Source organism: Pyrgilauda ruficollis, unplaced genomic scaffold (assembly GCF_017590135.1).
Source record: "Pyrgilauda ruficollis isolate IOZ18807 unplaced genomic scaffold, ASM1759013v1 scaffold15, whole genome shotgun sequence".
NCBI classification, from domain to species: domain Eukaryota; kingdom Metazoa; phylum Chordata; class Aves; order Passeriformes; family Passeridae; genus Pyrgilauda; species Pyrgilauda ruficollis.
Genome location: NW_024513654.1, coordinates 9,979,236 through 10,003,930, shown reverse-complemented (window position 1 = coordinate 10,003,930; position 24,695 = coordinate 9,979,236). Strand labels below are relative to the sequence as shown.

At 46.5% G+C, this 24,695-nt stretch overlaps 1 protein-coding gene across 2 annotated transcripts in view; it reads right to left on the bottom strand.

Moving 5' to 3' along the window:
* Positions 1-20,820, bottom strand: part of XPNPEP1 (X-prolyl aminopeptidase 1) — a 30,997-nt gene extending 10,177 nt beyond the window's left edge. Inside the window, exons 1-12 of one of the 2 annotated variants that reach the window (XM_041461507.1) lie at positions 20,762-20,820; positions 19,106-19,201; positions 18,579-18,634; positions 16,325-16,455; positions 10,792-10,855; positions 8,993-9,097; positions 8,625-8,717; positions 7,577-7,720; positions 7,117-7,212; positions 4,830-4,911; positions 3,672-3,882; positions 908-997 (exon numbers count right to left, since the gene is read on the bottom strand). In XM_041461507.1, the coding sequence (XP_041317441.1) occupies positions 908-997; positions 3,672-3,882; positions 4,830-4,911; positions 7,117-7,212; positions 7,577-7,720; positions 8,625-8,717; positions 8,993-9,097; positions 10,792-10,855; positions 16,325-16,455; positions 18,579-18,634; positions 19,106-19,164 (1,131 nt within the window). In that variant the 5' untranslated portion in view covers positions 19,165-19,201; positions 20,762-20,820. The remainder of the gene's footprint in view (positions 1-907; positions 998-3,671; positions 3,883-4,829; positions 4,912-7,116; positions 7,213-7,576; positions 7,721-8,624; positions 8,718-8,992; positions 9,098-10,791; positions 10,856-16,324; positions 16,456-18,578; positions 18,635-19,105; positions 19,202-20,761) is intronic. The other variant, XM_041461508.1, reaches the window with a different exon arrangement.
* Positions 20,821-24,695: the final 3,875 nt, after the last annotated feature.

Here is a 24,695-nt window from a genome sequence, read left to right as displayed (position 1 = left end):
CAGCTTCTGGCTCTTTTGCCTTACGACCCACATTTTTCTTTTTTTTTTTATACGTGCTTGCAGCATGTAGGGGCAAGAAGCAGGAGATGTGTACAAGAACAAGGCACAGTTGTCCTCAGGTAGCAGGTGACAAAGTGCCTCTTCTCAGTACAACTATTTTTACTTCACCTTAACTAATAGGGAGAGAAAAGCACTGAAACAGAAAGTACTGGTTCCTGAGAAGCTGCAGAAAATATGGGACAAGCCCAGAACTGCCAGCCCTGCTTCAACTGGCCCATTTCTCTTGTTGTGAAAACTGCTGCTTGAAAACTAACAGATAAACAAGAGGATAAACAAGAGAAAAGTTCAGCTCCACCATGAACCTGTTTCACAGGCAGATTCCTTGCTTGAAAATATGAAGCTTCCTGGGAAATCAGCTCCATTTCCAGGTCATGATGACAAGACTAAGAGAGTGCTTTGAGGACACTGGCTGCTTCTGAACATCTTGGCCTGCGCTTTGCACCATGTGTCAAAGAATTTCTGTGTGTTATTTAGGCTGTGTTTATTCAAGTGATAACAATTTGAAGACTCCACTGACAAAGACAACAGAACTAGCAAAGGGGAAACAACATCCCTTTAAGGGCCCACACTGCAAACAACATTTCTCAAGTCTGCACAGTCTTCCCACAGAGTAAGGCTGTTTCCTCACACTATTGCAAATGTTGTTCTTCAAGGGAATGCAAAACAAGCAAAAAACCTGCTTCAACAGCAGTAGATGTCTGACAGAAGACCCTTTTTATCCTGCCATCCAAATTCTTATTTGCTTTTTATCCAAAACATTAAAACTGAAAGGAAAATGTTATTTCTTTCCCTAAAAGTAAAGCAAACCTGTTGCCATGTGCAAGGAGACACTCAAGGCTTCACTTACATGTGCTCTTCTCATGCCTTCTGTCTCCGCTGCGTTCTTCACAGCTTTTGCAATGCAGATGGGGGTATATGGGGTGAGGTATCGGTAAGCCTGCAGCAGAAGGACAGGGATTACTTGTGGATTAGTCAGACTACATAATCCTACAGATTTAATAACTCAGCCTGGCCACAATTTGTACTTTGGCAGCCTCTCTCAACCTTCAGCACTGTGAGATGCTGGTTGCCAACAGTCAGCTAAGTGCACTGGGAAACAGAGAGGAGAAACAGTCCCTGACTGAAGGAAGGGCAGCCATAGGGAAATCCAAAGAACTAAACAACATCTTGTCATGAAGCAGGGTGAAGACCTGGATATCCTAAACACCCTATATCTATATCAATGTCTGAGCCAGAGATTCCTGTTGCTGATGGACACTTAAGGCCCAGAGGCCAATGAGAAACACTAATCCCTGATGCTATGGTAGAACTTAGGCCGTGGAAACAACTTAAAAGCTACCTTGATTTGTTACCTGACAGTCATCCTCAAGTATCAGGGAGCAAAGGGTACCTAGCCCAGGTACCAAGCACTGAGCACCACCACTGTTAATGATCAGCAGCTCTGACAAACACATCAAGAACTGCGGAAACATGAAAGGCCTTTGCAAAGCTCAGCTTTACATGCTGCCAGTTCTGAAAGGAGCTTACATTGGTGGTTTGAGACAAAGCTTTCCTGTGCTTGGATGGGGTGACCCTGCATTAACAACTAGTAACTGATCCCCTATTACTGCACACTTCCTCAAACACCAGCTGTCCTTAGATTAGCAGGAATGCTTGGCTGGTTTTAGCACATCTTCAGAATTTCACCAGCTGAGATGACTTGCCCAAACCTCATCATACCTGGCATCAGAAGAAGAACCAAGTATTTTGCCCAGTTCTCTGCTCTCAATATATATATGAGGAGGTGGGATGAGCACCTACAGAAGCACAGCCCAAGCAACATGTTGTTTCCTACCTTAAATGCATCAGCATACAAATATATATCACTCAAATTCAAGGAAAGGCCCAGTAGATCCTCTGCAAAGACTAAATTCACATAAATCCTACAGGCTTACAATTTCCAAATACTTAAAAACAGCAGAACAACTACCCTACATAATGCAGAAACTAAATTACAGAAGTCACAAGGAAGTCAGAAAAGTCCTTTTATCAGTCAGGATAAATAGTCAGATTCTTAGTTTGGCTTGCCCTTTACAGATACTGGTAAGTACTATTAATCTTCTGTGAAAAGTATATTTACATGCAGCTGTAAACAAATCTGTAAAGGGTTTGCAGATCTGTGTTTAATAATGGAATGGATTTTTGCCAGTGTCAATATTTGGCTCTGATGGAGACAGACAGTAGATGGACTTTCAGCACTGGTGTTCTTCACACCAGCTGAGCAACTGGCCTGGAGTGCTTTGAAGTGGTGGAGAGCCAGGGAGGAACTAGAAAAACTCTGGCTCTTTCAGTGACTCTCTAAGTGGCTTTTAATCAAGACATTTCAGTCTTCCTTGCCTGCTTTCTAGAGCTCCTTGAAACAGGGACTCTCCCCAACGCACACAGAGGGCACGCAGCACTGTAATGACTCAGTATCAGCCAAAACTTCCAGTGCTCATAGGGTAAATAACGTCACTCCAACTCATTATATTCCTTTCTCTAGGTCAGACCTTCTGTCCTTCATATGGATACTCTACATAAATCAACTACAGCAGCTTACCTAAACTGGGGATAGACCATTGGCTGCAACTACAAAGGGCTTTCTACTCTGAAGTCAAAAGAACAACAACTTATCCTGAATGCTCCATAGACACTATGCTGTCAGTATTCTGTATTAGGAGGCCTAGGAATAGATTGATGGTGTCTGAAGATTTAACCCTGGACAGGGACAAAACCAGTATATTTACTCACAGTATCTGTTAGTTACTAAACATCACTGCAAACTGGATGGTATTCCAGAGAATGTGATCTCTAGCTAACAAGAGATGTACACAAGATGCATGGAAACCGGTTTATTTGTCCACAGTTGCTGTGTCCTTTCCCAGGTATCTTTCATGGCTATTAGAATATTAGGTGGACAGTGGGAGTCCCAGACAGCAAGTTCAAAAGGATAGCAAGATATAGCATGTATGGCTGTGCAGAAATTATTCTGATGCTACAACTGTCCCTCGGCAGAAGTGCATGGACAACCAGTGCCTGCAGGTTATCTGTGTCCTCACAAGATTCCCTGCTACAACAACTGTCATCTTCTCCCTCCTGCCTTCAGTAAAGGACATCACATATTGCCTGATATCCTCAAGCCACTGAACTAAATAAGGGCAACCACCCTCAGACACTCAAATCAAGCCAAATGCACTCTCCCAGAAGTCCTGCTCAACTTTCCTGCTTCAATTTCTGCAAGTTTACAGTTCTTGCTGATTGTCCACATGAGATTGATGCTGCACCCGTGGGCAGAATGACCTGAGTTCACCCTGCTGCCTCTTCCCTCCCCTCTCTCACTGTACTTGTTTTATCTTAAGCTGACAATTCTTGGATAAATCGGCTTAGCGAGTTGGAAGGGCAGCTCCAGCAGGAGCAACCCCAGGATTATCAACCCCTCGATACCTCAGCATGGCTGGATCCCTTCTGCACAAGCTCCAGCCTGCACTGGGCTTTGCAGAGGGGAAACTGAGGCCAGCTGCCCTCATTAACACCCTTCCTAACCACAATGAGCAGAAAAGGGAAAAGCATTTTCCCCTGCTAGGGCCACTGACCTTGGGAATGGCCTCAGTCAGAGCATAGCTGGCTTTGTCACTGAGCCACACTTTCTCCTTGGGTGAGAGGCCTGCACCAACAGCCTGCAGCTCCGACAGGATAGATCCATAGGGCATCACCTGGATCTTAAACTCAGGCTCCAGGGTGGAGTCAAGCTGTAAGTGCTCTCTTACAGCTGGGTCCGTCATCCTGTCACCATCAATGAAGAGCCTGAGAAACAAATTGGAGAGATCAAATAGGTGAAATCACATCTAACAGTGGCTGGAGTAAAGGAGGACAGGAAAAACCATTCTGGCAACATTTCAGAGAGAAAGGAAATCATGAATTATGCACTCTACTTTGTCCTATGTCATTTTAACCACCAGCTTTCACGCAGTTCAAATCCCAACTCGAAATTAAGATGTGCCACCCCAATGAGAGGAAAGAACTGATACCATTTCTATTTGTATGACACAGTCAAAATGGCTACATCCCATCACTGTGCTTGAAACAGGAAAGTAACAGAGGCAAGTAACAGCCACTCTCTAACTTTTAAGGGCACCATCTGGAAAGAGAAAAGCTACTGTAGTTCTAAGTATCACATTGCTCTCACGTTCACTGAGTTGAAAAGTTCAGCTCAACCTTCACACAGCCCGTACTCACTCACCCAGCCAGGTTTTACCTCCATGGATCTAGGTAGCAGCTTACAGGTGCCTCCAAAGGAACCATGCTTGCTGAGGCTCAGTGTTTGGGGCAGTCACAGGAAAGAAGCCTTCTGTTATAAGCCAGCCTGGAAACTTTCCTGCATTGTCCCTGCAGTTTTGAAGTGACTCAGCAATTAGATTTTTCCCTAAAGTTTGTAATATCCAGGCCAGCCACATTTCACTCAGAGCTCCAAAGGCCCTACACGTTATCTCAGGGTGGCAGACAGAGGACTCTGCCATCGTGCCCAAGGTCACCCAGCAAGCCAGCCAAGGTGCTGAGGAGTGCAGCAGAGCTCTTGGCTGCCTCTCCAGCTCTGATCAGGGGAGGACAGTAACTAATGATGGAGATAAAGAGCTCACAAAGGACACTAAAGTACCCAAGCATAGGTGTTTTTGAAAAGACAAATACTTTGCTAGAACAGCTGTCCCCCAGAAAAATGCATCTTGGGGAACAGAGGAAGGGAATTCAAGCACCTGATTGTGTTCATTCCTATGACGGCGTATGCAAAAAACACAGGATTGTACTCAACATCAGAGCCTCGAAGGTTGAAAAGCCCTGAAAAATAAGAACACCAAGAATCACAGTCCTGGTTTCATCTTCTGCAACATTAGAGAAAGCCAAAAATAATCTCACAAAGACACAGACAAGCAATGAGACATCACGGGTCCAGCTCCCACCCAGCCGTCCCACAGCCTGCTTCATTCCTGGCAATCCTAAATTTATGCCAGGAGATGGCACCAGAACCACAGTATGAACACTCCCGGGTGTTCAAACTGGTGTTTAACTTCTAAAGGAGGGCTGGCTTGGAAAAAAGCACAGGCAAGGAAGACAAGGACACAAAAGGTAGGGCCTGCCCCGTTCCGGTCTGCGCAATGCAATAAAAGCTCACTTTGTAACAGCTAGAAAACTTCAAGGTTACAAACTATCATTTCATTCCAATCCTTTTGACATTTGAGGGAAGAGGAAGACACAATAGGCAAGAAAGACTACAATACCCCAAAAAGGCCTCTCATTTTGGCCCCTCCAATATCTCAGATTCAGACTGTACAGTCTTAGCTGTTTTTCACAAAGATTTTATCCCACACAACTCCAGACAAAGTCAAGAGGGGAAGTAGATGTCCAGCATCTCTAAAATCCTGATTTTAGGGTCAAATAAAAACTCCAGGGTATCCAATTAGCTGAAATGAGTTACTCAAGCCAATAAGGCCAGCCAGCAGGACAGCTGGGAAAAGAACCAACATGTCCTAAATTACAACCCAGCACTGTATTCATCGAACTGTGCAAATTCTGCCATGAAAGTAAAAATAGAGCTTAATTCTCTCCAGGGAAGCAGTAGGTCACTTGAATGCAGGAAAGAGCCACAAAAAAACTTTTTACTGCATGGGTACAAACTTCCTCACTCAGCCAACTCCCAATGCAGTAAGAAGGCAATAATCTCCTTTGTGGCTCTTTTTCTGTCCCCAGAAACTTGTCTGGAGTTTAATACAGTGAACTGAATTAGACAAAATTAAAACAACTTCTCCCCTTCCCCCTTTAGGATAAGAAATCAACCAGGCACCCGAAAATGAGCTGCTCTCATGACCTTCTCTGGTTCATCTTAACACTCTTGATTCATAACCAAGCTTCACTTTGCTGGAGACATTTAATCTGAAACCACCTCAGGGCAGCAATTTATCATTAATTTAATTGGAGATGCGCCTGAAAAGGTGAGACATACAATCTCTGCTCATGCAGGTCTCCCCAGGGAGGAGTTGTATTCACCACTCTCAGAAGTACTTCTTTCACAAAAAAAGCTCTTTGCTCAGTGTCCCAGATCCAGAATAGCCCATGGACCTCATCAAGTTGGCTTCACCCAGTGCCAGGGACATTGTGCTGGCAGTGCTGGCGTGAGGAAAACAGCACCCCCATTTCTACCTTTCCAGATCAGACACGGGGCACGGGATGAGCAGCACTCACACCCTGCCAGTGTTACATTCCCCCTGTAGCAGAATGTGCACTGGTGATTTCTGCAAAAAGGACACACAGTACTAGGAACAGCAGTCCTGGGGAAATCACTGCTGTTTCTGGCCATTCTCCCTTCCTACACACTGGGCTGGGAGCCAGGGTGTAGAGACCCAGCCATCCTGGGGCCCCAAACACAGAGGGGACTCTAGTGAGACCCTGGGTTGAAATGACTGGAAAAACAAGTTGAGCCCTGACATACTTGTTTTAACCAAAGCATTGGCTGAACACTGGAGAGGTAGAGACTGACTTAAGAAGTTGTGACAATTAGGAAGATTACTGTGAATGTGGTGTACCCCACCCTTGCTTTATGTATACAAAGCCACATGTTGCACTGCTTTGTTTATAGCCCAGACTCCACAGCACAAAACAGTCTCCATTTTTCCAATGGGTGAGGCAGCATCAGGATATTTTACAGCCAGAAAATCTCACAGGTCTTTTTCTTTCCATCACGCTGCCTCAGGCTTTGTATGCGACCGTCTCCCTTTGCCTGGGCTGTTTTTTCAAAGGTGGTGATTTGCTGCATTTCCTGGGCCAGAACTGTACTCAGGAGCTGCACTGGTGTAACAAGGCATTGTGCAGAAATACAGGCTTGCTGTTTGTGACCTGTTACTACCACTGCACTTGATAGGAAGTTAATTGATGTCTAACAAACATGCTTTCATAAGGGCCTCTCAGCCTGGCATGGTTCTTCCTTTCCAAGGCAGGAAGAACATTTATTTTGTAGAAAGAACTGAGAAAGGAGATGCAAAGACTTACAGGCTACTTCATCCAAGGCTGTTACCACAAACCACATGACTTTCCTCTCAGCCATTTTTGAACGGAGGGCTACAATTTTGTCTCTCCAGCTGACCCCTGCAAAACACAACAGGAAAAGCTACAGTCCCTAACTGTGCTGGGGATGATGATGTAAACACAGACCAACACATCATGCTTGTGCTCCTCACTCCTTTCTAATAACTGATATGAACTATCTCAAATGAGCTGCTTTCTAGATGTCATGGATTTGTTTTGAAATCATGCAACTTCTAGAAAATGGTTATCTGAAGTTTTGAGGATAGAGGGGTCATTAGCTAAGGTTTGATCACCTTCTTCACCTATTCACAGTGACCACATTGTGCGGCAGCACTGGTTTACTCTCTCCTTTGTAAGAGAGGAGCAAAAGGGGGATACAGGGCAATAGGAACAACCCATGTCTATTGGGAGTTCAGCTCCTCACCTGTGTAACTCAGATCAAGTGTGATGAGAGGCTTGCAGGGGCGTTGAGGACAATCTGTCCAGATTGTATCAATCAGGTTTTCTTTGACAGGCACAAGGTCATGGCCAGCACTTCTCAAGACTTTGGACATTCTCTTCCACTGGTCTGCCAAAGGGAAGAAAGTCAAGAGTGGGGGATTTAAGGAACACACATATGTTCAACAACAGCTCTCTTCACAAAGGTCAAACTCAAAAATCAGTCTTCTCCTTTCCTTCTTCCCATTCCCTTAAGAAAGGCCACAAAATCTACTGCAGTTACAGTTCCACAAACACACCACAGTAGCCAATGGCAGGTACAGAACCTCACAGTCCTGAAGCATCATGCTTGAGCTGAAGAACTGCTCCAGCTGGGAGACAGAAGTCTCTGGAAGAAGCCACAGCAGAAGCTGCCCTGAGGGTGTCCTCTCCCCCAGTGCAGAACCATGCTAGATCTAAGCTAGACGAGAGTAATTTCCACACAGCCACAAGATAGGTCCTTAATCCATCTGAACAACCAAATATCTCCCCCTTGCCTCCAGAGACCTTTGCATTGTGCCTCATGTTTGGAAGCATGAATAGATGGCTACTCTGATATAAATGATACCTCTCCCTATGCTTCCTACAGGGAAAGTTGCAGAGATCCCAAGAGCACCAAGCAGGAGTAACAGCTTGAATTGTGCCTGGGTGTTCTTGCTCACATGCTGACCAAGGCATTCAGCACCTTTGTACTGAAGTGCTCATGACAAGCCAAAGCACAGACAAAAAGAGGTGATCAGAATTCTGCTTCTCAGGTAAAGTCACTGCAAGCCTAGAAAGCAGTTCTGATCCCTTGTGCTTTGGAGTCAATGTGCTGCTGTGTAACTCTTGTGATATATGGCTAAACCAAAATCAACCTGTTTTGCACAACAGTTTAACCACCACTACATCTGAAACATGGTTAGCTGTACACCATCACACAACAGCTCAGCTAGAGAAGCAAGGAAGAAAAATCCAGTTGCCCTACCCAGTTATAAATATAAAGTAAAACCAACCTGCTGGAATAATGAAAGGGTCTACTCCCACCTTTGAGCCTTCTGGGAGGACACTCACTAGCCAATCCTCCTGAGTTGGTGTATCTTTCAGACCTTCAAGGATTAAAAAAAAAAACAGTTGAAAGAAGCAGTCACATTGAAACATTCCCACACTATGCAAAAAGTCCAAGCTAATGCATTAGATATGTCTACTAATGAATGTCTAGACCCACAGGCAAGGGCTGTCCCAGGACACTAAAGCACAAGCTGTGTATCCAATATGTCCCAAAGTCCCTGCATGATGGGATATCCCTACAGCTCAAGCTGTACTTGTGGGAAGTGACTGTTCTCTGTTGATCAGTAGAGCAGTATCCCAGGCTCCTGCATACCCATTTTCATGAGTGTCCAGTTGCTATCCATTTGATGTGCAGCTTGCAGGAAGTAGCGTCCATCAGTCCACATGGCTGCGTGCTGCTCGGTCACTATGGCAGTACCTAGGCAGGGAGGCAGAAAGGGGATTCAGGGTAGGCAGCCACCATGCAGACACAGACAGCAGGGACAGTGCTTGAAATTCACCCTAATTCCCTAAAAGGCACCTCTGATCACTGTTCAAAAGTTAGTCCTGTTTCAGTGGAGGTATTCACTGTTTCCCCTGCCCTGTGACCTTCCAAATCCTATTGGAGACAGTATGCACAAGGATGTACCTTAATGAATTGCCTCAGATGAACTCAAGCAAATCTCAGCCAGCCAGTGGAACTGGATAAGTGGGGCTTTCCAAACCTTCTGTAACAGAGACTGTGGTCTAACTTGGCTGCTGTCACAGTAACATATACTGTACATCCCTGAATTCCATCCCAGCCTCTTTTGGGGAGGAAGCCTGGGCTCTGGCCACCCACAAAACACAGCTGATACCAGGCCTGCAGATGAGGGTATCACCCCCAGCTGTCAGCTGCACCCCCTTCCCAAATATTACAGCTTTAGCAGAGATGGCTGAACAGGAAACATGAACATAAACTTCTGTTGGTTTCTTTGTCTGTGGCATTCCACTGACTCCAGATGGAGGGATGCAAACAGACAGCTGAGGGGCAGTGACATCCCAGCAAGGCACTCAAGCTGCCTTGCCCTTGACAATACAAAACAAAACAAACCATGGCACAAACTGAAACTGAATCCAAGTCTTTGGAGTCTGCATCTTGACAATACTCTCTGTCATAAAAAACCGATTCTCAGATTAGCAGAGCAGAGTTTCCAATTATTAACTCATTGTCTTCTACCAAATTCCCCCAACACAAACCCCATTTTAAGTTGCTTCAGCCTGAAAAGATGATGCAAGAAACACAAGGTGAGCCCCTGTGTGAAACCTCACTGACTGGCTGTGCATTAGGCTGGAAACAGACCTTCCAAGTACATAACAAGGGCAAAAATTAGAAAGGAAGGTTATGAAGAGGCTGTGCAGAAGGAGCAGAATTAATACAGGATTCTTGTTAGCCACTAACAGCAGCCCACAGCCCTGGATTTATCACCTTCCAAATGAGGTTCCAGAGCTCATAGGAACTGATGAATAGACCCTCAAACACAGGTACCAGTATTTATTAAAATTATATACAATTAGAGGGGAAAATAACTTCAGCAGACTAAAGTCCAACAACCACAGAACAGAGTAATTTGCACAGCTTAGGGTACAGCTAGGGTAAAAACTAGATCTCTTGAAACACAGACCTATCCTACAGCCAAGAAAACATCCTGTCTCGGCAAGATAAGCAAACTTTTCCACAGTGCTCAGTTTCCAAATGCAGAGTTTCTGGCCCTGGCTCTGTTCAAACAGAAAGGCCAGCTAAAGCCCATCCACTATTCACCCAGCCCAAACGGGCAACGTAAAAATCTGTTCATACTGGCTGCACATCAAAAGAAATGACCACAGGTTACAGGCACCACATTAAACAGTTAACAGGATTTTACTTTATGAGAGGTTCATTTAGGGGTCAAACATTTTGTGAAAACTTGTTATTCCGCTGATATTACATAATTCCAGCGGGTAGCCAAGACATAATTCTGCAGATGCTGAAATGGGAATAAAACAGTCCAAACAAGCTGGATAGATTTTTCTTTTCCATCCTGCCTCTATGCCATGAAAGGAACTATTTCTTTAGAGGAAAATTATGCAAGAACCCAAGTTCTGGAAAGGTACCTGCAGAGCCATCAAATCCAGAGATGAACGCCCTTCTGCAATCACAGGGTGCAATGTACTCACTCTAGAAAACAAAAGAGGCAGCAATTATTTATAGCAGCAGGGAAAAAAAACAATCAGCTGATGACAAATACTTTGATAAGCTTTTTCTCCTAAAGGACACCACAGAGAGAACAAAATGAGTTAAAAATTCCTGGGCTCTACTCCACTGTGATTATACTGTATTTATGTTCAACTGGTGGGTTTTTTTAAGCTGCAGCACTTTTCTCCCACAAACATCTGTAAACACTGAAGTGCTTCAGAGTTTGCAGACGTTTATTTCACACTCAGTCTCCCCTTTGGGCAACAAACAAATCATGCCTTTGAAGCTGCAACGTGAAGGGAAGGGGAACCAGAAGCACCCCTTGATCTTGGGGTAATCAGCACATAAAATCTGTAAAATTCACTATCTCCATTGAAGTCCCCTCACTGGCATTTACAATAATTCCTTTAAGACTTTTTTTTCCTGCAATAGTGACATTGAAAGAAAATCATTAAGGTGGTAAGACTGTAAAAAAATTTAATGCTTGGGACTTTTCATAAATAGATACTGATCCTTTCACATCTTCCTCGCCTACTCAAAATCAGACTACAGCCAAAACCACAAGGGCATGGTTTGATGGATGAGAGGGAATAAGAGGCTATTAGTCTATCTTCATCCTAAACCTGTTACAATCTGTGTTTCTGGACACATATTTTCAGAATGTTACAGAAAAGCCTGAGAATGCACAGACACCTGATATTAACAGGAACTGCCAAAATTAAAAGAACAACTGAACCTTCACATGGCCCACATGACTTTTTTATGGGATTCCATTCTGGCAAGTTTGTAGGTCAGAACTGCTGAGTAGGCCTGTTAATGAACTAGTGCAAATCAGCAAATCAGCTTAATCCAGGCTGACAGCACTGACGTTTGAGCTGCAAAACCCCTGGATTTGTACCTTACAAATGGTCTGAAATCCAAGTCTGTTTCTCTGCTCCCAGCTGTGCTGGGGCAAAAGAAACATCTTAGGAACTGAGCTAAGAAATCACAGCCCAATTCTCAGGTGCTTTTAGTCCCTACTCTGATAGAATCACCTGATTGTTGAAATATACTCCCTTCAAACCTGTTACTCTTCACTGTACTAAGGAAGACAGAGGGTTCAAACCACAGGAGTGAGCAAGCAGCACAAATCACAGCACCGGGGACCAACTATTTATTTCTGCTCCAAATCACACCATCATCAAACCTCTGTCACAACAGCCATGTCTCTCTCCTCCTGGGAGAAGCCGACCAACCATCCACCACTAACATTCTGAAACTGAACCTTGGGACAGCAAATCTCATGGCCCAAAAGAGGATCTTGTTGAGTGGCTTTTGCTCCCAGTTGCCAGGGAAGATTGCTGGTATATACTCCAAAGAAATCCTCCGTTTTATCCAAACACTAAAAGTTGGCAGAAAGGAGGGGGGTATGGAGACCATGCAGGCCCTCCTCTCTGACTCAGTTAGTTTCCTGTGCTTTTTCTTGTCCAGCCCCACAGGGCTGTGACATGTTCAGCACGTCACATGTCCCCTTTGGGGAGAAGGGAAGTCAGGATAGTCACCTTGGGAAAGGATGGGGTGGATCCCTCAGCCCCACACAGCACATGATCACCACTGAGCCCCTTTAAAACAATGGCAAAAGCATCAGCAGACAGAGTGGACAAAGCTGTTGAGGGAACAGATTCAAGCGTCTGTTTCCCCACTGCCTGCCTCAGAGCAGCAGGACAGAACATGAAGGCAGAGTGATGCCAGACCTGAGGATTCCTCATTTCATCACTCCCTAGAGACTATTCAGCCTGTTGACTGCTATGACTCCCCTCTCCTACACTTCCCAGCTCAAAGGTGAGACATCATCTCCCAGGGTCCAATGCCAACAGGAGATACTGGAAATTTCCCATCATGGATCACATCACTTAAATACATCCCAAATTATGTACTTGAGTACAAAGGAGAGCAGCGATTTATTTTCCATTTCTCTTGACCAACACAGCAGAGACTACAGGCTAGTTTCCTTGTGAAAACCTCATGCTATCCCATTCACAGACCAGGGAGTATTTTCAGTGTTTACAATGAGCCAAAAGGGCTTTAAAAGGGAGCATCAGGGATCTGGAGGGAAAGACAGTTCATTCATCTGTCAGTCTGAATTCCTACACACCCACCTGTTCTGTTCCATGCAGCAACCCCCACTGTGCAAAGATGCCCATGTTTTGCACAAGCTAAAATTACAATTCCTACACACCCACCTGTTCTGTTCCATGCAGCAACCCCCACCGTGCAAAGATGAGCCCATGTTTTGCACAAGCTAAAATTATATGGGGAACACCTGTGTATGCCACACAAAGCATAGACCACAGGTCAGTGAGAACAAGGCATTTCCCTGAGGCTTGTCTTGCAGCTCTGATGGTCTTCAACCTGGCCCTCCTCAGTCCTTTCACATCTGCTTCTCACCACACCTGTCAGTCACACAGACAAAACTGGGGGCTACATCACAAATATCTAAGCCAGGAAGAACCCCCAAAAAATGAGGGCTGCTTATCCCCAGAGCCTGCATGGTTGTGCTGTAAACACGTTGAAGCTCATTCTAGTCTAATGTCAACCAAGATCAGCAATGCAAAGTGCATCTGGCTACCCTTAGAGGCACGACACCGGTGTCATTAAAGAACAAACACTGCAGTGTTCCTGGAGGGAGGGAGGGAGGTATTCACTGCCAAAAACCTAACTGCATTGGTAAGATCTGTAACACACCAGAGCAACCTGTGCACAAGCCCTCTCCTGCTTTATAACTTGGCTGATTCCTCAGCTTAGCACAAGTGTGTGTCAGAGGAGCCAGCCCTGAGCAGAAGACAGCACCTCTGCCAACCCAAACACAGGGCCCTAAGCTGGGCAGGTGCTTCCTTCATGTGGACAACCAGCCAAATCTGACCAAATTTGTTTTGAGTCAAGGCCTGGAGGGTGAAGCCAGCCGCAGTTAAGCTGTGACTGGCTCCAAAACCAAGCTCTAATTCAAACATCATTCTCTCCCATTAAGAAGCAGCTCTTCCAGTCTCTGAATAGTCCCATATGGGTAAACTCCAGATTCAATGTAAACACACACTGACTCAACATAAAAATGGATCCTGCTTTTACCACTGCAACATCCCAAAAGCTCTGACATTTTTAACCAAACCACAAAGGGTTTAGGTGGCTCATTACTAAAAGCATGGCTTTTCATCCCTTCATGATCCTTGGGCACCTGTAGCCACCCAGCACACATGAAAAGAAGTAGGACTCTTTGGGCTTCATTCCACTTTTGGCTGGGACTGTCCTCCTTTCTCATCAGCCTCTGGACCACCCAGGTCCCCAAGGAAAGAGTCTGTTTCTCTGACTTCTTATCACAGCATCAAAGTTTTCAAAAATTAAAGCAGCCAGCCAACATCCAGGGCTGAGTGCAAGAGCCACAAATCCAAGGCAGCCTTGGCTAAGTCTGAGTCAGGGGCAGCTGTGTTTGAGAAGCTCTGCAAGTCTTTCAGTTCCTTTACACAACTAAACATAGAAAGCAAAGGCTACAATTGGTAGCAAGACTCCTGGCAGTATGATAATCTAAGCCACCTAGCCTTGCAGGAAAACCAATATTAAAAGGATCACAGAACTCACAGCTCATCAACATTCTCGGTGTTACAAAGTGAAAATAGTCAGCAAGTTGCAGCATCAGGGTGTATCAGCATCAGTCCAATCCAGGGGCTCCTTTGCAACCCAGAAGGGAATAAAGTTTCCTGCAATCTAAACCCTGTGGCAACACCACAGGAGGGAAAGCCCTTTTGGTTGACAAGCTCTGTGATGCAAATGCCAGGACAGCCTCAGGAATAGCTGAGAGAGGCAAAGACAGTAATACACATCTTGTTTGGACTGTGGGGAGGAAATGGCTTAGGCCAACAAACACTTGGGTATCATTAAACTACAGTATTCTGACTCATGGAGGGAGCTGCCTAAGAGCAAAATCTGACTGCAAGGCTGTAAAGTTCTTGTTTGCACACAGGAAACAAACCCTTGCTTGGAACATGGAGAAGTTTCAAATCACAGGTCATCACAATTTACCTGGAATCAGTAAGGCCGTTCTGGGATCAACAGGTTTCTGCCATTGGCAAAAACTGCATTAATTCCCAACCCTTACAGAAAAAAACCCTGCACCAGCTATTCAGGAGGCACCAGAATCAGCAGTTTTTAGTAATCGCTCCTATTCAGATAGATTCCCTCTGCAGAGAAACCTGACCAACTCGCCCGGCAGGAAATAGCAACATGGGGTTCTCTGCTTAACTGCACTCTGTCAAGGAAAAGAAAGCAACAGAAAAACCCAGAAGTCCTGAGGGTCACATTCTTCAACTCACATGACAGCATTTAATGTCTAGTGAAATGAAACCAGAGTTATATATGGACAGAGGCAGCTTGAGGCAGGAATGCAGCAGACAATAGCAGCTGCAGAAAAAGCCTTCCCCCTACCTGCCCAAGTTTGGATCTCCCTGTGAGGAAACATGATGCTGCACATATGGTCCCAGGGCACAGGCAAGTCTGGACCCGGCTCACCCCAGTGCCAAGTCAAGGGCAAAGGTTCTGATTCAGTTGCATTTTGCTCTTGTGCACCCTGGGGTAAAAGGGAGCTTTGGGTGTGTGCCAGTAAAGCTTCAGGTCTTTTGTTTCCTGAAAACGGCTGAGGAGGGGAAAACCCTCAGCAGTTCTTGGGTCTCCTAACATAGTGAACAGAAGAGTGAACCTTACACATGAGCAAGCAGGGGAGGTAAAAAGCAGTTCAGCAATTTAAAATTTATGTCACAGACTACAAAATTCCTAACAGAGGAAGCAGCACACAACAGTTACTGCCATGGGTTACCACCCTAGGCCCAGACTTGCCTCCTGTCTTTAGTGCACAGAACATGATGCAGAGCAGCACAGAAAGGGAAGTGTCACTGTAGCCTGCTCCTTCCCTGCCTCTCCTAAGGCCCCTCCATCTGGGATCTGAAGGGCTCTAGCATAAGGCAACAAATTCCACCAATAACTGGATGTAGCAAAAATAAAACTCTGCAACTAAACCTTTGCTACCTTGCTTAAGAGTATGTATTGATTAGGAGGTGCTACTGGAGAAAGTAAAGCCCAGATAAGGCCTGTTCCTCCCCCAGTAAACCCTTTCTTCCCAACAGCCAGGATGGGCACAGCAAGTGCCCTGGCAAGCTCCGTTTTCTGCAGTGTGAGCTCCCTGAAGCCAATATGATGAAAAGCTGTTGGTAGAACATCCACACTGATTTGTTACAAGAACATAAAAACCTCAGTCTCCAGAGATGACCCCAGAAATGTTTTCCAACATGGTATTTTTCTCAGGTTACCCAGACTTATGCTAGAACCATTAAAGTGAGTGAACGAAGGATGATTTTAGTTATACCCGGCCTTTATTTTTTGCAGGGAAGGGAAGTATGACCATTCCCATAATGCATCCATCCATACCTGGTGGGCATCTCCAGAGGGCACTATGTAGGCTTGCACAGGTTCCTGTACATATCTGGGGTTCTTCATCACCTGCCGCAGTTGCTTCAGCAGCTCTGTTGTAATTTTCGGACTCATCTTCCTAACTGCAACTAAAACAAAGCATGAAACTTCAGTGTTTCTCCAGCCATCCCAGGTCACCCACATGCACAGGCTGGAGGAAGCTGTTTCCACTGGAAACTCCCCTTGAGGACAGCTGTGCCAACATCATCCCTCTCGGACCAGAATTTCACCTGTCTTGTCCCTTCATTTCTTGAGAACAAGAAATCAGGTTAAGGCCAGAGAGTCAAAGCTGGCCTGTCCTGGAAAGGATCTTTCCCACCTGGTGAAGGGTGGCATGCTCTGTGGTGATACACCGGTCAACCCCTCCTTGCACATGGACAGCACCAGGAACAAAGCACCTCAGACACACCCTGTGACAGCCAGGAAAGGTCCTGGCATGGGAGCCAAGTATGCACAGATCAGAACTGCCCCACCTATGAAGTGCACTGAGAGAAACTCTCAGTCTTTTCTCTTCAGGGCGAGGGATGCTGTGGCTTATACACCACAGGAGCACAGGCTGCTAAGAGAGGAAGAGATGCACATCAGAAACTCAGAAATGGACCAATTATACATGTAACTTTTAGAGGGTTTACTGTAGCCCAGAGTTTCATGGTGAACTGCTGACTGAATTAACTCAGACAAAAGAAATCTGCTCCCGAGGACATTCAGAGTGATGCATTCACTGGGCACATTGACCTCAGGGCTGCAGACTACTTCACCTAGCAAGAACACAGCTGTTACAGGAGGAACAGCCATTGAGCTCTCACAAGTGACTGCCAGAGGACAACTAAGAATGCTTATGGGAATGTTCTCTAAAGACCTTTGGCAAATGCTCTGCAGAGCTCAGCTGGTATCAGGTAGGGGTGGGGCACAGCCTGGATGGCACAGCAGATCAGAGGGAAAACCAAGGGCACAGGGCAGCCTCCCTGGCTGTGTTTTTGCAATGGATGTGTCTTTGGCACAGCAGTGAACACCAGCCTCTCAATGTGCTCCTCCAAAACCCTCACCAGCCAGTGACTGCTGTGAGCACCCTGCTGCTGTGCTGGCACAAGAGATGGCTGCAGTGGGAGGCACACGCTGGCTGCAGAGGATGACTGGCCAGAAAAACTATGAAAATCAAGTAGCCTGAACCTCAGAGCTTCTCCACCTTTTTCTTCACTCATATATCCAAAGTGTACCCAAAGTGGGATCATTCCCTTCCCAGTTTTTTTCTCCGCAGGCCGCTCACATTTTTAAGAACTCTTACAACTTTAAAGCTGTCACTTTCCAGGGCAAGGTGTGTTATGTCTTGCTTGAAGGCCATGCTATGAAGTATTTTATTCTGACCAGTTAATTTCACAGCTCATTTCACAGCCATGTCTACAAACAGGTCATAGAGAGGAGAAGCAAACAGCACGCAAGTCTCAAACATTTTTTGCCTATCCAGGCACTTACTCTATTTACACCTCAGTAGCTACCAGGAGTCCCAGATGACATTACACTCTTATGGCAAAACACAGTAAGGCACAGTCCCTGCCCTGAGATATTTGCCATCTGAACAGGAAGGCAGAAGAGCTGCCTCCCTTTCACAAGGTTTGATTTGACCAATGTCATACAGTAGCGCTGTGACCAAATCACAAACTGAACCAAGATCTGGTGCATTCAGGTGTAAAGAAAACCCAAGACCACCATTCACAGGTCTCACCACAGGAGGTTTAGAGCACACCAGACTTGCGTGAGACTGACTCTGCCCACAGTCAGGTACACAGGCACACTGTCTTTTAAAACACAGAACACAATAAGCAAATCACGCTCAAAGGCACCCTACTAGTGTATCCTCAAACTGGCATCTCATCCCTTTGCAGGGGATTACACCTCAGATTTATTTCCAGGACAAATTTCATTGTTTTACACAGTGTTTGCAAGCTACACTGAACTTTATAATACTGTGATTGTTTCTGTTTGTCCTCCACAGCGAGCTGCTGTAACACTCTATAACGTTGCTGCTGATTTATGTTCAGATAGAGTGAAACACACAGGAGAGAGAACAACAACATAGTGACTAGCCAGCAGAAATCTGGCTAGAATCTCTTTCTATAAACTCATAAGGACACAGCTTCCTTTCTTGGCCTGTGCTTTGTCTCCGGGAGTCTAGAAGTCTCATATAAATAGGCAAGGCATGACAAGGCTTTACCTTTTAATAAAGCTCCTTGCTGACAAGCCATGGTTTTCTTAGCAAGATGAGATGCTCTCAAGGACAAAAAAAAAAATCATTTAAAAAGTACTCTCAAGTTGAAACATTTGCTTGCTATATTAGAAACACAACTAAGGTAGATTAGTAACAAAACCCAAATTAAGGAGTACTTCTATTTTGGATAACCCCCACATTATAAGAAATGGCTTTCAAAATATTCTCCACAAACTACAATAAAAATTGTCTTCAGTTTCCAGAGAAACAGAAGCTGTTTTCTCAGAGATAGTAGGTAGCCACTTACTCTGGTCACCCCTATAAGTCTTTACAGTTGACTTTTCCTCCCTTGGCCATAATTACAAGCTTCTACAAAGTTCAAACAGCTTTTCTATCATTATTTCTATCATTATTTAATCAGTCCAGAGATTAAAATGAAACACATCTGAAATTAAGGTCATGGCTGTAGCAGTGCAAGAATCACCCCCGTTTCCTGCCCTAACTTTTTCAAAGGTATCAGGCTCCCTTGTTACCTGTCTGTGCAGTTCCCCACGTCTGGATGCCACTTGTCTCTGCTCACACAAAATACCATCCAGCTCTTTGCTCGGCCTTCATAAGCTCCACTGTGCCTGAGAAAGCAAAGGGCAAAACTGAAGTGGCTAACAAACTTTGCCCGCCCATAAAACATTCTCATCCCCCAGCCACAACCTGAAAATGCATTAACACTGTGTTCTTGGTAGTAAGATTAGAGATGCACTGAGGGTGAACCACGAGGGAACAGGGAACATCAAGGGTCAGGCATTTGCTTGTCAAGATTTATGATTAAATCTTGCAAGCCTATGCTGGTTCATGCCAATTTGTTTTCTCAGTCACTCTATCAGGGGCCACTCCTCATATTACAGATGGGGAAATTAAGGCAGAGCAGGAGTAACATGCAAAGTACCACTGTAGCATGACAAGAGTCAGAGCTGGATCCCAAAATCTGCCACTGTCTAGACATATATTATCTACACCTCACTCAGACTGCAGGAGGCAGCTCTCCAAGAGCCCAGACCATATCCTGCCTGGACAGCATCTCCATCAGACACATGGGGCAAAGAGCAACCACGAAAATGCTGCCAGAGGAAGCAGACACGTCCTCCTGCCTCCCACAGGCAGTGATGGGCTGCTGCGAGCCCCGGCACCAGCAATGGCTGGGACCACCCTGCCCACTGTGTCACAGCGTGTGCCAGTGCCACACTGGAGAAGGGAGGTGAGGCCAGCAGCTGGGTCTGCCTGTGGCTGCTGCATAGACCACCCTGAGTGTTTATGTCATGTTTTCTTCAGATATGCTCGTCCTTGTGATAATTTCCTCTCCACTTTCTCTTTTATGAACAGTCTTGTTCAAAACAAGCACATTGGCTTGCACAGTTGGGAGCCAGCAGCACCACCTCAAAGCCAGGCTGCTTTGCACACAGGGCAGCCACACACTGAGGCACAAGCCCATTGCTTGTCCCCTCTCACAGCACCCATAGCAGCTCTAACTCACCAAACAGAATGGCAGAACTGTTAGGGTTGAAAAGGACCTCTGGTCCAGTCCAACCCCCCTGCCAAGGCAGGGTCACCTGAAGCAGGTGGCACAGGAACACATCCAGGTGGGTTGTGGACGTCTCCAGGGAAGGAGACACCAAGGCATCCCGGGGCAGCCTGTTCAGTGCTCTGCTACACTCAGTGTAAAGAAGCTCTTCCACGTTGAGGTGGAACTTCTTGTGTTTAAGTTTATGGCCATTGTTCCTCATCCTGCTGCTGGGCACCACCTTTAAGGGCCTGGCACCATCCTTCTGCACCCACCTTTAAACCATTTACAAGCATTGATGAGAACCCCTCTCAGTCTTTTCTTCTCTAGACTGAACAGGCCCAGCTCCCCCCATATCTCCTCGTAAGAGAGATGTTCGTGCCATGCTGGGCTAAAAGCCTCCCCCAGCCCTCCACAGGACTGACGAAGCCGCCTGGGCCTGGCCACCCCGGCCGGGCCCGGCTGTCAGTGCTGGATCCTCCGCAGGGCCTGCCTGCCCGGGCTGGGCCCGGAGACCCGCCGGAGACCGGCTGGAGAGGCAAGCCAGGCCCAGGCCGGGCGCGGGGCACAGGTCCCGCTCCCCGCCATCAGCTCGGGGCACCCACCCGGAGCTGCCCCGCTCGCCGCGCCTCACCTGCCGCCGGCCCGCCCGCCGCCGCCACGTCAGCGCCCACGTGGGCCGCCAGGGCCGCCCCCATCGCGTCACCGCTGATGTCACGGGGCGCGCGGGCGGCACCGGCTAGGGGACCGTCACGGTCACCGCCGCGCTGCCCGGCGTGGGGACCGCCGTCCCGTCCCGTCCCGTCCCGTCCCGGCCGGCGCTCTCCGGACGGGGCACGGGGCTCCGTGTCCCGCTGAGGGGAAGGCGGTGTGGAGCCCGCGGCACTGGAGTGCGCTGCAGCCGGCGGGAGGGACGGGAGCGGAGCGAAGCCTGTCCCACACCTCGGTCAGCGCTCGCCTCCGCGATCCGCTCCGCTCTGAACGTCCAGAGCCCAGCGTGGAGCGATGGAGGCCGCTCAGCGGGGGCTGCGAGCCGCCAAAGGCGGGCGGAGAAGGAGCCGGGGCAGCGCGGGGGAGGCTCGGTCTCACACCTGCTCCCCCGGCACCACACTGCTGGACAGGCTGAAATGACGCTCGATGGAGGAATTCTGTGCTGTGCCGGTGATGATACACTGAAAGAGGTTCCCCAGAGAAGTTGCGGATGCTCCAGCCCTGGAAATACCCAAGGCCAGGCTGGATGGGACTTGAGCAACCTGGTCCAGTGGCCGTGGTTGACACTAGATGGTCTTTCAGGTCCCTTCCAACCCAAACTATTCTATGATTCTATGAAAATCTGGTCATTTACCGTGCATGCTTCCTAATGAAAATACCTTCCACTGCCCTGCTCTGCCCTGATGGTGCTTTAGGTGAACCCCACTGACAGAAACAGGAGGCTGTTACAGAAATGCAGATGTGACAAGATCACCACCAAGAAAGGCTACAGCAAAAGAAAAGCCTCTGCTCTCTGACTGTGTCCAGACAAGAGGGCTTTGCCTGCAGCAGTGGGCTTTTGGAGGTCTCCAGTCCAACCCTCTGCTAAAGCAAGGCCAGCTTTAAAGCTAGACCAGGTTGTGTAGGGACTGTCCTTTTGGGTTTTGAGTATCTCCAAGCAAGGAGAAGCACAGCCACCCTGGGCAGCTGGTGCTAGTGCTGACCACCTTGGAGCAAAAAGGTTCATTTCAGATACCCAAGTAGATTTCCTGCATTGCAGCTTGCCCCTTGACCTTTTGCTGTGCACATCTGGAAAGGGTCTGGCTTCTTTTTCTCTCAGGCTGTTCTCCAGACTCAGCATTTCCAGCTCCCCTGCAGTCAGGCCTGGCCAGCAACTGTGCTGTTCTCCACACTGCAGATCCCTGGAATACAATGCAGGGTACAACACAGCACAGCAAAACTTGTAATCCGACAGAAGAGAATAAAAGGTCTGTTCTGCAACCAGCATCCCAGCATTGGGATGGCCATTGGATGGGGCTGGGCTTGCAGACTGTCCCTGAGGAGGGAGAGGCTGCTGACCAGGACTGCTATAACAGGAAAATTTCTTTCCTCATTAACCTCCTTGGGTGAAGCTAATTGCTGTTTCTCCATTATTCTCACCTTATCTTTCAGCCTTGCCCACAAGGGATCCTGCAATCCTGGCAGTCTGGGCCAAAAAGGCCCATTTAGTTCATCACACATCAGTGTCCCCCTCTGGGTAAACTACAGCCGTGTTTTGCATTTGTGTTACAGACCACATTATGCTCACCCTGCAGAATATTTGCTGAGAAGATTAATTTCTTGGAAACCAGCCAGAATTCAGTGATGTTCATACTAAAGCACGTGTCAGGACATTTTAAAAGCACTGCAACATTGGCACGATGATCACCATCATTTGCTGATGGTGAACTCTGCAGCTGAATCCAATCAGGGTTGTGAAATAGTCCTTTCAGCCTCCTCTGACTCACAATAACAGTAATAATAATAATTTGGGGGTAGATTTTGAATTTGGCTGTGGCTCTTAATAGAGGGTTGTGGAAATCTGCACCTGCCAGAGCTGTGCACCAGCCCAGGGAAGGGAAAAAGATCAGTCCAAAACATTTCAAATGTTTGTCATGTGCCTTTCCAGCTCTCCAAGTGGGGACGCCTTCTCCTCTCCTGTTCTGCAGCATTTTCAGTTTGTTTGAATTCAGGACAGAGGCTAAATACAGGGTAATCAGCCTGTGCCAGTGAAATTGTTTGTTTGATTATTTTTTGCCAGCAAATCATTATATATCACTTTGGGCTAGCTCATGGACCGTGGGAGCAGTGGCAATCAAATACAGGGAGGAAAGAAAATACTTCTTGTATGTGGGAGTGTGACTTGGGGAGCGTGCACAGTATGAAATAATCAAGCTGCTGGCAGATCCCAGTGTACCGGGGGGAGGACAGGGAAGGGGAAAGCTCAGCATTTTCACAGAACTTGCCCCAGTTTCTCCAGGTCTAGAGATGCCATTCTGCCTGTCCACAGCCAGTCCAAGGAAAACAACTACAGTGTGAAAGCAGGTCTGTCGTCCCTCCTCCTACAGCCTCAGCAAGAGAGGAGAACAAACCAGGAGGATTGAATTTTATTAACTTTCTCTACTTTGGACCCAGCTCAGGGCAGAAATAACAAGCATCACTGTGGACAGACTATCAATGTGATATTGATGTCTCTATGTTATTTGAAATTAATTAAGCCACCACTCAAAAACACCTTACTGCATTGTCTGGTGGCCAAAATGTGTCCCCATTCTGTCTTCCTCATCAAGCTCTTTATTTAATAAAGGTAAAAAAAAAGGCTTCATTCCTATCTCCTAAAAATGTGCTAAAGGAAGCAGAAAACAGAAGGGAAAATATTGATGTCTGGAGGAGCTTTTAGGTTGTTACTGAGTGCCTGGTATTGCAGAGCCACATTGTTAAGGTTTCTGTACCCAGAGGTGACTTCTAACTGGTTCTGACTCATTGAGCACTGAAATTTAGACTAATTTGCTTTCCTTCCTGATAGAATTAATAATGACAAACTGATGGGTATTCTGCATAGGAACCTCATTCCAGAAGAGTAATGATCTTGTAAGAAAAGATATTTTCAGGTCACAAAGCATTTTGCAGATATCTCCTGCCTATGCTGGTGACCAGTCCTCTGCAGTGAACAGCCGTGTCACAGGTGGAAGTGTGACTGTGCCTTGTGAGCTGCTGCCCTGTCTGCCTGCAGGGACCTGGCTCTAAACACTGCAAGCATCTCCTGAGCCAACAGGAGCGGTGTTTAGCCCATGGATGAGCCCTGAGGGGGTCTGGATTGCACGGGGGGTTGGTGCATGCCCAGGCTGAATGAGCCAGTGGATTGCTGCTAAAGGCTTTGCCTGGATGAGCAGAGGAGGCAGCACTATTTATTTCATTTGAATAATATATGACTAATAAGTTAAATAAGAGAAGGCAGAGTGAGCTTTCCGGTTAAGCCAAAAGGTTTGATGCTTGTTTCCTGGGCGTTTTGAGTGTCTGGGAAGCTTTGAAGTGGTCCTAATGAACTTGCCAATGTAGATAATGTAAAATCTTTAATAATTCATTTATCAGGCAGAGCTGTCTATGATATATGTTATGAAATGTTTAAAGAGATGAATCTGTCCTTTCTAAGTGGTTGCTTGACCTCATATAAAATGGTAAAAATTCTGATGCAAAGATCTTTTATGGAAGCACTTCAATCTACCTAGCTTTGGATTAAATTTTCCTAATTGGGCTATCTTTTATGTCCTTATAATACTGCTTTTGCATCAGATAACAAAAAAAGAGGGTGAGGGAGGAAGATCTGAGGAGTAACAATCAAAATTCCCAGAGACCAACGTCACCAAATAACAGCCATTAACTGTTGTCATCTTGATCTCTATCAAGTGATCAAGGCCAGGAAACAAGCCATAAAAGAACTTGCTTTATCTTATCAACCCTCCTATACCCATTATACTTTTATTGTGGTTGTAACTTTCATTTCCTTCACCTTCGTCTTTTGGGGCACCTGTGAAATTTAGACTCCTGCTTTGCAATCT